This window comes from Condylura cristata, unplaced genomic scaffold (assembly GCF_000260355.1).
Source record: "Condylura cristata isolate star-nosed mole 26May11 unplaced genomic scaffold, ConCri1.0 scaffold00003, whole genome shotgun sequence".
In the NCBI taxonomy this organism is placed as follows: Eukaryota; Metazoa; Chordata; class Mammalia; order Eulipotyphla; family Talpidae; genus Condylura; species Condylura cristata.
In genome coordinates this window covers 68086349-68100624 of record NW_004567104.1, presented here as the reverse complement: position 1 = coordinate 68100624, position 14276 = coordinate 68086349, and the positions used below count along the sequence as shown (strand labels likewise).

Here is a 14276-nt window from a genome sequence, read left to right as displayed (position 1 = left end):
CTTTCCCTTTTTGACATTATTAAGCTCCTTATACAACAGGGAGGTCAAGCCTTTGTCTATTCTATGTTTTGTCGGTTGAATGCTTGACGTGTCATAGAAAGTTTTAATTTTTATGCAATCAAATTGCACAATTTTTTTCTTTTATGGTTTCTGAGATTTTCATAATGCTTAAAAAAAATCTTTTTCTTACTCCACAGTTATTTAAATGTTATCTTTGCAAACTTATATCTGATATCTTCATAATTGTGAGTTTTGAGTTCTAATGTTTAATTAATATACAATTGATTTTTATATAAAATAAGAATTCACAGGTACCTGTTCAAGACCACAACTCGAATAACAATAGTTAATCACTATTTATTGTGGCGTTATATTTATTATCTGTTGAGGCTATTCCCAATCACTCACTTTTAGTAGAGATTTCACATTTATTTTTCTACTTGAACTTTGAATCTGACTGGTTTGATAAAAAAACTTCATGATGCTCTTATTATTGACATCAGTTAAAGTTCTAGATTTATAGATTAATTTGGGGAAAACTTACGATGTTTACAATGCTAATTCTTTTTCATCAAGCGAAGTATTGTTAGTCACTTAGTCATGTCCGTTTTTCCTATATGTGAAAAGCTGAGAACTTCCTGATTTTTATTTGTGTAAAACAAAGTAATGGATTTTGGGGGTCGCTTTACTGTAGTTAAGACTCATATATCCTTTTTGATTTTCCATGTACACAAGATATCAATTGCAAAAGAAAATTTTGCCTCAACTTTTGCGATTTTCCCTTTATGTGTAATTACACAGACCAGTGATTCCAGAACAGTCTCAAAGAAAAGAGACAACAGCGTGCGTTCTTACTTCGTATTTCCCACCCTAACTTTACTAGAAATGCCTTAGATTAAGCAAACTTTACCAACTTTCATCAGAGAAACCATGCACTGCTTCTGTGCTTTCCCAGGCTCCTGGTTTCCTCCTTGGCTTCCTTTACCCTTATCTGAAAATTCCCTCAATTTGTTTAAAGAAGAAAAACAAAGTTTTTCATTCATGGTTTTTCATTCAAAAGGAAAAACGGGAGAGGGCGGGGCAAAGGGCAACAGCCAAAGTCAAGGTAAGAAAAAGTTCTTGCCGGGATCTGGCTGTGGAAGTGGCTCAAGTCTCCAGAGTCCCCTGGAGAAGGGCGAACGGGCGCGTGGGGAGGAGTCGGGGCCACCCCCGCTCCCGCCCCCGGTCCTGCGTCGATGCCACCCGCGGAGATGAAATGTGAGCCCGGGTGGCCTGGGACGCCCCCGAAGTGCCGCGGGGAGACAAAGAGACCTCGCCCCCCGCGCGCCCGGCGCCGGCCGGCCCGCGCTCCCATCCCGAGATCCCACCCAGCGCCCTGGGCGGGTCCCCGCCCGACCCCTCTCGGGAGCGCGGCGCTCTCCCTCCCACCGCCCTCCGTCCCCTCCATCCTCCCGGCTGCGCGCCTTCGCTCAGCTCCCAGGCTCCGCCAGCCCGTCTGTCAGGCCGTCTGTCCGTCAGCCCGTCCGTCTGTCCTGGCGCGCAACCGCTGGCCACCGGCTTGGATGGACACGCGGAGGCTGCCCGGGGGTCCAAGGGTCTTGCTTCCGAAGTTGGTCCTGCTCTTTGTCTGCGCAGGTCAGTGAGCCTGGCGGCGGCGCGGGGTTATAGCCTGGGGGCGCTCAGGACCCCTCTGGCGGGCAGCGGGACGGGGTGTGTGTGTGTGTGGGGGGGGCTGTGTCCCCGCGGGGTGGAACGGAGGCTGAGCTGCCACTTTGGCCGGACCTGCGCGCCGTGTCGTTTTGTTCCGTTCCAGCCCTTTAACTTTTCTTTTCCCCTTAGCTTCCTCACCACCCTCCACCCCCTCCTCTTCTCTCCTGTCTTCTCTCGTTTTTTCTTCTTTAGGAGATGACTCAAGCGGTCATTGGATGCTTTCAGTGCAAGGTATCATGCGAGGAATACATTCTAGAATCTACTTTGCTTGGTTTTCTTTAGTGCTGCTTAACTCAGGTCGCATCGCCTACCCCTCTTAGTGGTTATTCTTAGTGTGAATTGCCAGTAATTGATGAAGTAAAGCAGTTGCCTAGTTTGTGACTGATGTGGAGTCTAACGCAGTCTTTCACTGGTGATTCCTGTGTAAAGTTAACCACACAGGTGGTTTTGCATATGTTTGCATTCACAGGCCAACATAGGCAAAGTTCTTTGATTTTTTTTGTTATATATAATTTAAAATATATTATATATATATATATATATATATACACACACACACACACACACACACATATAAACACCATTCTTCATTTTGTACAGTTTTCCATCTCAGCTGTAGTCCCCTTGAACTTCCCATCACCACTTCACCCCTGTGCCATCACCATAGTCCTGTGCACTCCTGGGGCCCCAGTTCTCATTCTCTTCCCTTCTCCACCCTGTAGAATGTCTCTGGTTTATAGTTGTTTGTTGGTTTTCATTTTTACTTTATTATAACTTTTTTCCTGATACCTTACAATCCTGCTATGAGTGAATGCATCCAGTATTTTTGTTTTTGAAACACTTTCATGCCTCTCATTATGTCTACTGTACATTGTACTTGGTTTCTGTATAGCCCTGTGATTTACCTACTTATAAAAATACTGCCGCTGAAATGCAGAAATACTTCAACACTTACCTGAACATCAAAATAGTTTAATTTCTCATCCAAACTTGCCTAAAACCAGCAAAAACAGCTGCTTATTAAAATATAAATTAGTGGCTGTCTACGTGTTATTTTAAAAGACGCTTTCTTGTAGGGAAATGTGAACTTTCAAAATACAGAAATTCACAAAAGTGGGAAAAGTCCTTCTTATTTAATGAGTCCACATTCTAATTTGTTTACAATATTTACCTTGTGTAAGTTTTTTCAGAATTTGAGGGACTCACTGAATCAATGACACTCATATTATCAATAATTTTACATTAAAATCTATCAATTCATTGAAGCAATGGTAATTCTTTCTACCTCCTCTGTTTCTCAAAAGACAAAAATCAGAACGTAGAACGCAGCGGATTAAACACTAATAGCCTCACACATCCTTACTGAACCAGGCCACAGAACAATCTTTTCTTGTTCCGTTCCCTAGTTTTTTCCCAAGTCAAGCCGAAAACTTCCTTCCCTCCAGTTGCCTTAGTGCCAGGAACATAACCCCCAGATCCAGGAAATCCAGAAAACCAGCAAAGCTGGCCACACAAGGTTGATTAGAACGTTCTCGCTCCACTTACTCCTCTTCTCTCCAACCTTCCCTAGTAGGCCTCAGCAAGAATGGCAAGCTGGCACTTGGTTGCCTTAGCGTCTTGTATAAGAAAAGTTGAGTTAATGTATGCTTTAATATTAATTCCTGAATTCTTCACTTCAGAGACCTTTTCAGGCCTTTTGCATCCACTCAACTAGTGAGTCCTGAAGCTGTTCTGAGTTTTACCTGGCTGGTAAGGTGTGTGCCCACTACTCCACTGTATCAAACAGTTGGTCATGAGAGTCTTTGGTGCCTAACTCAGAAGTCTTTACTGGGGAACTTAGGGCTGAAGGTGATATCTGTTTTGTGAGGATCATATTTTCCGAGACTAATCAAAATGCCCGACCTATAAGAGGAGCTCAATAAATATTTGCTCAGAAAAATTGAGGAGGATGTTTAGAAACAAGATGTTTGAGGGGCAGCGAAGCCTTGGATTTGAGTGACTAGAATAGGATATAGCATGAAGAAAGGCAAAAATCATGAGCTGTCTGTAAGTGAAACAGGTAATTCCGTTTGCTTGAATCTGAGAAATATGGCTAGTTTTGAGAATTGGGGTTAGTTGGGAGAACACTGCAGAAATAAAAATAGTTCAAATGTTCTGGTAAATGAATTACTTTCTTTGGGATAAAGCCCACGGAAATGCACTTTCTGTAATCAGAATTATTTTTCCCAAAGTAAGTGCATTAAACTTGGTTCCATTTGTTAAGGAAGTAAGGGCATATTTTCTCTACCTAAAGCATTGCCTATATGCAGACTCACATTTGGAAAGAGCCCCATTGAAGTATTTAGATTATTTATCCACTCCCACTGCAGCCTACAAAGACAGGATTTGGCCAAGGTTTTGCTTTCCTGGCTTCAGTTAGTGACTTCTGTCCCCTCCCTTTCCTTCCTCTCTTATCCTTAGTTGTGGCAGAGCGACTGCTGGAGCCAGACTTCGCTTTTCCTGCACTACACTTTCCTCAAGGTGGGGTGGGGGGTTTTGTGTGGGTCATGCCTTAAGTTAACATCTTTGATGAGAGCTTGAATAGGTCCATTCTCAAGGTTACTAGCTTGAATACTGAGTTGGGCCCTCCCTGGTGGCGCAACAGGTTAGGATGCAGAACTGTAGTCACTTCAGTGCAAGTTTGATCCCTGGCCCCGGAGTTACCACATGGCACGGCAGACCCCTCCTGACCTGCCCGCTGCTCCCCTCAGCAGTGTACTTTCTCCCTGTTCCACTCCCCATTCTGTCTCTGATGAAGCCTCTCACCCCTTCACCTCTGGCTTGTACTCCAGTTCTGTATGAATAAATTAAATCTTTTTTTTTTTTAAAGTAATATGATTTATCTTGAGGACAATTTGAAATGGCCCACTCTTTTTTTCTGTGATAATACTGTATTCTTCTCACTCTTCCAAACTCTGATCTTCATAGAAATAGTCACAAAAAAACTAATGTATCAATTGACTCTGAAGTTTGGTTGAATCTTCAACTTGGAACTAGGATTGAGAATGGACTTGAGGTACTATTAAATCTGCACTTTTATTCATTTAATTCTGGGAAGTAGACAGTATTGGGAAATGCCATAAAGATAATGAACAATAAGTGACATGAACTAGATATTTGTTACAGGTAAAATCTAGCTTCTTGGCTACCAGATTTGGGGCTTGGTTTCCTGTAGGATCAGCACAAAGTGTTTTGATAACTACCAGTTCATATAATACCAGTAATTGGAGTAGAATAGTAGTAAATGAATCTTGAATATTTATGGGGGGGTTAGTAAGATGTTACTCTCCTGGTCATCTTTCAAATGGCCTTCCATGAAGCTACTCACACACTGGCACACTAGTTGTCCTGCTCCAACAGAATAGTTGAGAGATAAAGCTTCTTGCAGTTATCTCAAAGTTTTTTTTTTTTTTTACAGAATTGGGGTACAGGCCAGAGATGTGGAGGGTGAGAGGATTCACCAGGGACAGAGTGGGGAGCAGAACAGGCAGATGGAGGAAGTACACTGCTGAGGAAAGCAGCGGGTGGGTCAGGAGAGGTCTGCCACGCCATGTGGATCTCCTCTGGGGCAAGCGGGAATCGAACTCATGCGGAAGTGGCTTAAGCTTCTTAGTGCGGTGCTTTAACCCGCTGCGCCACCAGGGAGGGCCATCAAAGGTTTTTAAGAGCATAAAACAAACCATCCCTCTAAACCATTGAGAAAATGGACCAGTCTAATTATTTCAGTCATTAAATTGCACTAAAAATTAGAGCTAAATAAGTCCCCTGGGAAAATGTAAAATAAATATCTTTAATAAAGTGTCATGTATTATAAAAAAAAATTGGTTGCCAATAAATCATTAAATTGTGCTTCTGTCTTCAAAATGTATAAGTGGATTTAAGTAGAGGTACTACATCTTACAAAGGTAATTTTCCCACTCATTTCTTCTTGATCACATTCACTGTAAAAAAATAATTTTGGCATGGAGATGATTTAAAAGCACAATCTAAATTTTCTTTCTAGACAAATCAATTAATTACCTGGCATGCAGACATAAACAGCTTGCACTTTTATGACTGACAGGAAAGCAAAAGCCTTACATAATTTAGACACTAGTTGACGTTATCTTGAGAGATTGAGCTGGAAACGACTTATTTAGTGTTTCTTGATTATATAATTTGAAATATCAAGCTATCTATCATGTTGATAGTCACATACCAAAAGTCACATGTCTTTTTAAATCAGAAATTACTGTCTGTCCCCTCTTAGGGTGTTTCCTAGCTTACTGACTTTTAAATCTGACATTAAATAAACTTTTAGTTATTTACAAGTTAATTCTTTTGGGGGACTTCTTTCTACTACTAATTCAAACCTTCTACTCCAAGTGGATTGAGAGACTGTGTAGACTTGTTTGTGTTACCATATGCATACAAATTAATTATGAAGGCAGAAAATCATAGGGAAAGAAAACCATGCAGTACGGTCACAGAAAATAGTTATTATTTTAAAAGTATCCCTATTTGATAATATCCATGTCAATAACACTTTTCATCAAATGAAGTCAAAAGAATTTTTATCATTTAAAAATTATTAGAAGGGGTCCTCCTTGGTGGCGCAACAGGTTAGGATGCAGCACTGCAAGCTAGCTGCAGCCGCTTCAGTATGAGTTCAATCTCCAGCCCCAGAGGTGACCCGCCTGGCACACAGACCTCCCCTATCTCACTCACTGCTCCCTTCAGCAATGTACTTTATCGATTTGCCTGTTCTGCTCCCCACTCTGTCTCTGGTGAATCCTCCCACCGCCCCTGAACCTGTAGCCTGTACCCCAGTTCTGTATGCACAAATAAATACATCTTTTAAAAATAGATATTAGAAAAACTCTATTGACAAATTAAGAATGAATACTTGATTCATCCCTTTGTTCCTTCATTATCTCAGCCAACCAACTCTGACCACCAATTATGGTGTGTCGATGTGTAGGAGATTCCAAGAAAGGTCTCTGCCTTGTCTACGTTCATGTCAACTGGGAAGAACGAACAATGCACAATAGATGATTACACATGTACTAGAATTCTGAATGTCAAAAGAAAATCTGAATGCACTACAGGAGTTGTCACTGACGAAGCTAGGTGTGAAACAGAATTATGTGAGCTATAACCACATTTCGATCATTCTTTTGCAGCTGATTGCCTTGCTCAGTGTGGCAAAGACTGTAGATCATACTGCTGTGATGGAACCACACCCTACTGTTGCTCCTACTATGCCTATATTGGGAATATCCTTTCGTGAGTACTGGTTACATTTGATAATATTGATGTTCTTTCTCATGTTCAGTTATGTTTTCAAAAAGAGCAAAGTTATAGGTATAGAGGCGAGGCATTGAAGTCTGGCTGTTGACAGCCAGCGTTAGTGGAGCTCTTAATACACATCACTATCTAGAGTATTATATTATTTGACAACACAAGCCAATTACTATACAATATACAGTGCCTTTATTATAAGGAATGTGCTATATATTGTGCAAATTATGTAATAGAAGAGAATTTCTTTTAACTCCCTTCTAATAAAGGCACTGTGTATTGTATATATAAATATTATGACCTTATGCATATTCTTGATCCTTTTTTCATGTTCCACATTCTGGTTTTGTCTGCTTTGTTGAAGAATTTGTAAGTTAGAATTTGTCATTTAATTATAAACAGTTTATTTTGCTCTCTGTGTTTTTGTCTAACTCATTCAGGAAATGTCTAGACTAAAGAGGCATAAATAAAAAAACAGTTGAGATGTAAAATGTCAATTTTTCTACATAACACATCTAAAGCAACTTTAGGAAATAAAAAAGGTTAGGCATTAACCATGTAAAGTGATAGCTAACTGCAAAAACAAACTGCAAAAGCAATCAACTGGATAAATAGATAAATCAACTGGATAAATAGTTTTTCCATAACTAAGCAGGAGTTTATCTTAGAGATGTTTCTGGACAAAGGGAAATGAAGGAGAGACACTGCTCTCAAGCCTGTACCTTCAAAAGTTGCAATTCAGTTTCTCTACATACACTTTCAAATTGAAAACTAAAACGAAGAGGATTGCAAGTGTTAAAGAGTTCCCTCCTTAGTCGCAACAGTTTTCTGACTGCAAGAGAACAGGACCTTCTGTCTTCCTTAGTTTTTTTTTTTTTTTTTTTTCCTCAGGAGAATATCCTGATGATGTCGGAAATATTCTGAGTGGCACAGCTCTGTCTTATGCAGGCTTGGGTGGAACGGGTTAAGATTAGGGTTAAGTAGCCTAAGCCTGGCTGTTTTAGGCATGTGGTCGTTGAGACGGTTAATAACTCATCCTGTTTCCTGGAACTAGAAAACCTGGTGCCACATAGACTTTCTAGAGTCAAAACTGAGGATGGTCTTAGAGATTGTGTCTCTCTGAAGAAGACAAAAAGGCTTGTATTCAAGATACTCTTGAAGAGGACTGCATTTATGTAACAAATGTGGGGCTGTAATCAAGACTGAGAAATGGAATTTAAGCATTCTTTGAAATGCACATGGATTCTAAATAAAACGTTTGCATTTTTTTCTCATGTAACACTTAATGGAAACTATATTGAGCCCCCTTTTTACATTAGAGAGTGGTCAGAATTGTATTTGTGCAATTTGATGAATTTAAAAGACCCAAAATGGTCACATATAACGGTGCCTCACTTTTGAATACTCCGTGCACCCAAAGCAATTTAAAATACATTTACTAAATTCAAAAATGTTTTGGGTGTTCTCAGCATGCCTGAGGCGTCTGTTGCAGGTGGTTGCGTGAGTGGGCTCAGCAGTTGATATGAACTCGAGGGACCTGGGGTCAGAGTGATTCTCTGACTCTCTGCTCTCCCAGCTTCTTGTCCACTAACTACGTGATGACATATGAGTTCCAACTATTTCTCTTAGCTACCTCCACTCTGGTAATTATATATGAAACGCACGATTACTTATTAATCAGAATGCTTAAAAACACTTCCACATTTACAGGTGTACTTTATAGGTTTCATCTATGCAATCAGATTTGCATTTTTAGGATACATATTCAAAGTCATTTGGTTAAAGTAAATTAGCTTAGTTGACATCTTTATCTGGGTTTTAAGATCATGTACTTGTTATGTTTGAAAAAAAAATGCGCTGGGGTGGGAGTGGAGTGGGGAGGGAAACACAGAATTATATTTCAGGCATTTTTAACTGAAGTTTCAGTTTAAAATAGAAACCACTAAAGTAAATCCTTAGCTGAACAATTCTTCAGGAGAAAAGGGACTTTAAAATGTTTTCCCAACTGGATAAAGGAGAATACATTTTCAGGATTTCCACTTATTGTTTAAGATTTGAAAAGAGTTTTTAACTCCACCCAAAGGTTTTTTTTTTTGAGGCTTGGGGTGGGTGTTGGGGGTGGTGGTGAAGAGATAGAAAAAAAAAAATCACTCCATGAATGCTTACAAAAGTTTTTTCATGCCCTTGCTTTCAAATATTGCTATTTTGAAACTCATAAACTATGTCTCTTTTCGTCTAAGCATCCAAGCACATTTTTAGTAAAATCATTTTAATTATCTTAGTAGAAAATTAAATCTTTGTGGCTATCAGAGAAGTAATAAGGAAAAAAGCAATAAGCACAATGGAATGTTATGTATCCTAAATGAATAATTTTATAAATTGGTTATAATTTGGTTTCTATTTATGCTTGTATTCAACATAGAAAACGTCTTAGTTCACTTTAAACTGAACTAGAAAGACTACAAAATACAATTTGTCTCCATGTAAACTGTTGATAAACTAGTAAAGTAAGGTACACTTGACCCTCCTATTAAGGTCTGTTCTGGGTCATCCCCAAAATAATCAGAGTGGAAATGCTTAGTCTTTACAATGTCCAACTATCCCTTATGTTGTCCACTAAGACTTATTTTTAAAAGGAGTGAGCTATAACTTCTAGTTTACTTTTTCATTGAAAAAGACTTATTTTACTCAGATCCTTCATTTTAAGGTATTTTTTTAATTGCAAGTAGGAATTTGTTTTGCAAATAAACTCAAACTTCCTCCCTTCTTTTTAAAATTTTAATTATGAAATATAAAATCTACATGTGTCTCATGAACAAATTTTAAAATTAACCATAAAAATGCATTTTCACTTGCTTTTTTGGTCATTATGCTCATAGGTTCTGACTTCAACCTAGAAAAAATAATAGCGTTTTCCAGAATTTACAAATAATTTTTATAGGTGTCAGCTAACAGTAGGAGATAGTTTAGCTATTTCCGTATACATATTGGCATAGTGAGTGTCGCCTTTGCATCACTGGTAGGCCCTGGAATCCAAAGATGAACAAATAATGAAACTTGACCTCTAGGAGTCTATAATAATAAGAGCAAAGCATGTAAACACATAATTTAATTCAATGAGATGATCTGTGTGTTATTGTGGAAAGACAGGAAAAGAAAAAACAGCCTCTGTGTGTGCTCTAACAAGACTTTTAGAGGAAGCCTCATAAACATGAAATAGGAACAGAGTTTTGGAGGGTAGATATTCATACAACTGGATAGTGAAGAAAGGGAAGTACATTCCAGACAGAGAGACTCTTACAAAGGCAAAGATAGAAAAAAGGAAATGACAGCTGGGGAAAAATCCATGTTGTTCTCTGTTGCTAGAGGGGAGGGTGATCACGCGGATGTAGAAGTGAGTATGTAAAACAAATGGTAGGGACTTGTTTTATATACTTTTTTTTAAAGATTTATTTATTTATGCATACGGAACTGGGGTACAGGCTAGAGGTGCAGGGGCGGTGAGAGGATTCACCAGAGACAGAGTAGGGAGCAGAACAGGCAGATCGAGGAAGTACACTGCTGAGGGGAGCAGCGGGCGGGTCAGGAGAGGTCTGCCGCACCATGTGGTCACCTCCGGGGCAGGCAGGAATCGAACTCATGCGGAAGTGGCTTTAGCTTCTTAGTGCTGTGCTTTAACCTGCTGTGCACCAGGGAGGGCCTGTTTTATATACTTTTATGGATGGATTTTACATGCCTAACAACACTAAAAGAAGATAATTGAGTGTTTTTTCTCAAAACAAGAGAGCTGGCTTTACCCAGAAAGAACATTTTTTCAGACCACTTTTTTAAGACAAGGGCCAAAGGTGAGGCAGGGCCAAATGAAGAATATCTTTATTTATATCTCGGGAAAAAGACTTAGAACTGAAAACTTTCAAATGTTCCACTATTTAAAGCCGTTTATGACAGAATATGACCTTGGAATTATTGTTCCTTTTTTTTTTCCCTTTGGCATAGTAGAACTGGGGTATAGGTCAGAAGTGTGGGGTGGGGGTGAGGAGCTTCGCCAGAAACAGAGTGGGGAGCAGAACAGGTGGATCTACTGAAATACACTGCTGAGGGGAGCAGAGGGGAGACAGGCGAGGTCTGCTGCAGCATGTGGGTCAGCTCCCTGGCTGAGGATCAAACTTAGCCCAGGATATAATGGTAATAACATTGAGACTTAACCCGTAAGCCACCAGGGAGTCCCTATTTCTCCACTGTTGAGAGTTTTGATTAGGAGGGCCACTACCTAAGATTAGAGATGTCACTCGGTTTACAAATGAAAATTAGGCTAATTCAAGAAATAAACAATTTCCCATTGAATTGTCAGCCATTTCATTCTGAAATGCCTCTCCACGGAAAGATAAACATTGGTGATGAATATGGAAAGAGATAATTCAATTTTTGCAGCTGCTGAAGTTTAATTGGCATTCCCCAGAGAGAATCCAATATAAAGATGTGGCTCATAGAGTCTCCTTTAGAATCTGGTAGAATCGCAAGGATGGAGAATACAATTGAGTGGTGTGTTACCATTACTGAATGGAACAAATTGAAGACAGGATTTTACTAAAAAGAAGGTAAACTGCTGTGTAAGACAATGAGTGTACAGTATAAAAAGGAAACAGAGAATGACTAGTTTGGGCATTGTGAGCCAGATACGATTTGATTCTTTACTCAGAAGTAGGTTTTGGCTTTTCAGTTTACTTTTGTAAAATGCAGGTCTGTCGAAGGATTCTTGAGAGTCCTGTCTGGCCAACTCAAAACCTGCATGGAGAAAAAAAATCAAGGATAATGGAGATCCTGGTGGGATAAAGTTTCCTTTCTTCTCAATGAAATGTGAAAGATGTATTGTTTGCAGTTTTGCAAAGACACCTAATAAATATCACAACTGTGACTTTAGCACCATGTTATGCATGAAAGCAAAACTGAGTTAAAAGATAAAGGTTTATTATTTTCAGATGGCATTTTAGGTTCTGTGCTCATTAAGTAGCTGAACATTCTGGATAAAACACAGGAGGCTATGCAAATACTGACAGAAACATAATGCACTTTGAAAGGTCTTTGGTGTAAGTAAAAACATTTAAATTAATTAAATTGCAATATTCACACTACTTAGAAATGAAAATAATACCTCTGACAGATCCATACTGAGCAAATCAAAGCTTGGAGGAGTCTTGTTTTTGTTTTAACAGTGACACAAAGATAAGTAACTAATAGAATATTAAATATGAATTTGATTTAAAGTGCAACAGATTATTTTTGCTGCCAGAATGTCAGTGTTTCTCAGAAGACATATATTTACATTTTATAGGTTATTAAGAGCAAGTATGTTGAGATCTCAAATTTTCCTAGTCAAATTTGTATTCTTTGCCAATTAAGTGTGATTGTCACTTTATGCAATGATGTGATGTGCTGAGCCTCCCTTTCCTTGGCATCTATGACAGTTTAGCATCTAAAATCTTTCCATTCAGCATCCTATTGGCCTACGCAATAATAAGCGAGACAAATTAAAAAGAGAATGAGAATAAGAGAAGAAAATAAATTATTATTATTTAGAAATGATAGGATTTCCTACACATGTAGACTATAAACACAAATAAGAAAAGCCATCAAGATGGCAGGATAGAAGTTCGGTGTACAAAAATTGTTGTATTCCTGTAGATCATCAACACTCAATTAAAAAATGTAGTATGTGGACATGTACACAAATCCAATTTATAATATCAAAACTCTGATCGTTAGTAAGAATAATAATCCAATAATAACCCACACATGGCATTTTGAAAGCAATATAAATATGTAAACATTTCAAGGATGAAAGAGAACCCTACAGAAATTAAGAGGTATATTAAATTGTGGAAGGGACTACAAAACTGTCAGAAGTGAAATAGACTGATAATCCGTATGTTATATGCAAATTCAGTACCATTCCAATCAAAACCCACAGGATTCTTCTTGCTGAGTTGGACAGACTGAGTCTAAAATTTATGTGGAACAATAACTTGCAGGGCAAAGAGAAGGCAGTTATGAAAAAGAGCAAAATGAGAGGATTGCCTTGTAGGCATCGGGATTTATTATAAGGCTACAGGAAATAATGTGTGTCATCTGGTTCAGAGATAAACTGCACAGAGCTTAGATGTGGACTCATGGATATGTAGGAACTTGATCAATTAAGAGAGAGCATTACAAGCCAGTGGAGGTAGATGGATTATTTAATAAAGAGTGCTGAGACAGTGAGCTCACCATCTAGATAAATATTAGACTAGATTGCACTTTCACACCACACCTGAAAATCTGCTCTTACTGAACTAGTTACATAAAGACAGGCAGCAAATATTTACAATTTAACATCGTTTTTTTTAAAAAAGAAAGAATGGCATGTTGGTATGGGATGAGAAAGATTTCTAAAGCAAAAGATTTAAAATAACCGCAATGGGGAGCCCTCCCTGGTGGCTCAAGGGGTAAGGACACAGCACTGCAAGCTGGCCACAGCCGCCTCAGGGCTTGTTCGATCCCCCGCCCCGGAGACGACCCACATGGCGCGACAGACCTCTCCTGATCCACCCACTGCTCCCCTCAGCAATGTACTTCCTCAGTCAGCCTGTTCTGCTCCCCACTCTGTTTCTGGTGAAGCCTCTCACCCTGCACCTCTGGCTTGTACCCCAGTTCTGTATGCATAAATAAATAAATAAACAAAATTACAAGGAGTGAAAAAAAAAAAAGGCCTAAAAGCCACTAAACTCTCATCCACTTTTACATGGTACATTGTTTGATTTTATGGTATGAGTTATACTCAATTTAAATGAATTATTTAGATAGAGAAGGCCCCAGGCTTCCCAAGGCAAGAATAAGGCTTATGTGCCCCTTGGAGAAGACACTGGCAATTCTTAAGATTCAAAGTTAGTATCCGGAACACATAATGGAAAAGTGGGCAGTGGGTATGAGCACAGAACAGTACCTGGAAAGGCAATGAACATTCAGGGCAGTGGCATGCACCTCACCCATCAGCAGGCAAAGCTCTGTCAATCTACCAGGGCACTTGGAGCCAGGGTGAGGGAGCACACCCCTGGGGCAAGACACACAGCTAGTCCTTGAACACCACAGGCATAAACAAGAGCCTACTTTTGAGTCCACCACAACTTCATCTCTGCATACCCAAATCCCAGATGCTGAAAAATCTACAGTCATTCCTTCATACCACCGGACCCATATCTGTCCATGCAGCA

General features: G+C 39.4%; 1 protein-coding gene across 2 annotated transcripts in view; it reads left to right on the top strand.

The window, feature by feature from the left end:
* Positions 1–1451: 1451 nt before the first annotated feature.
* CYYR1 (cysteine/tyrosine-rich 1) overlaps positions 1452–14276 on the top strand; it is an 85590-nt gene continuing 72765 nt past the window's right edge. For both annotated transcript variants that reach the window (XM_012730052.1, XM_012730046.1), the window contains exons 1-2: positions 1452–1635; positions 6912–7014. In XM_012730052.1, coding sequence (XP_012585506.1) covers positions 1563–1635; positions 6912–7014 — 176 coding nt within the window. In that variant the 5' untranslated portion in view covers positions 1452–1562. The remainder of the gene's footprint in view (positions 1636–6911; positions 7015–14276) is intronic.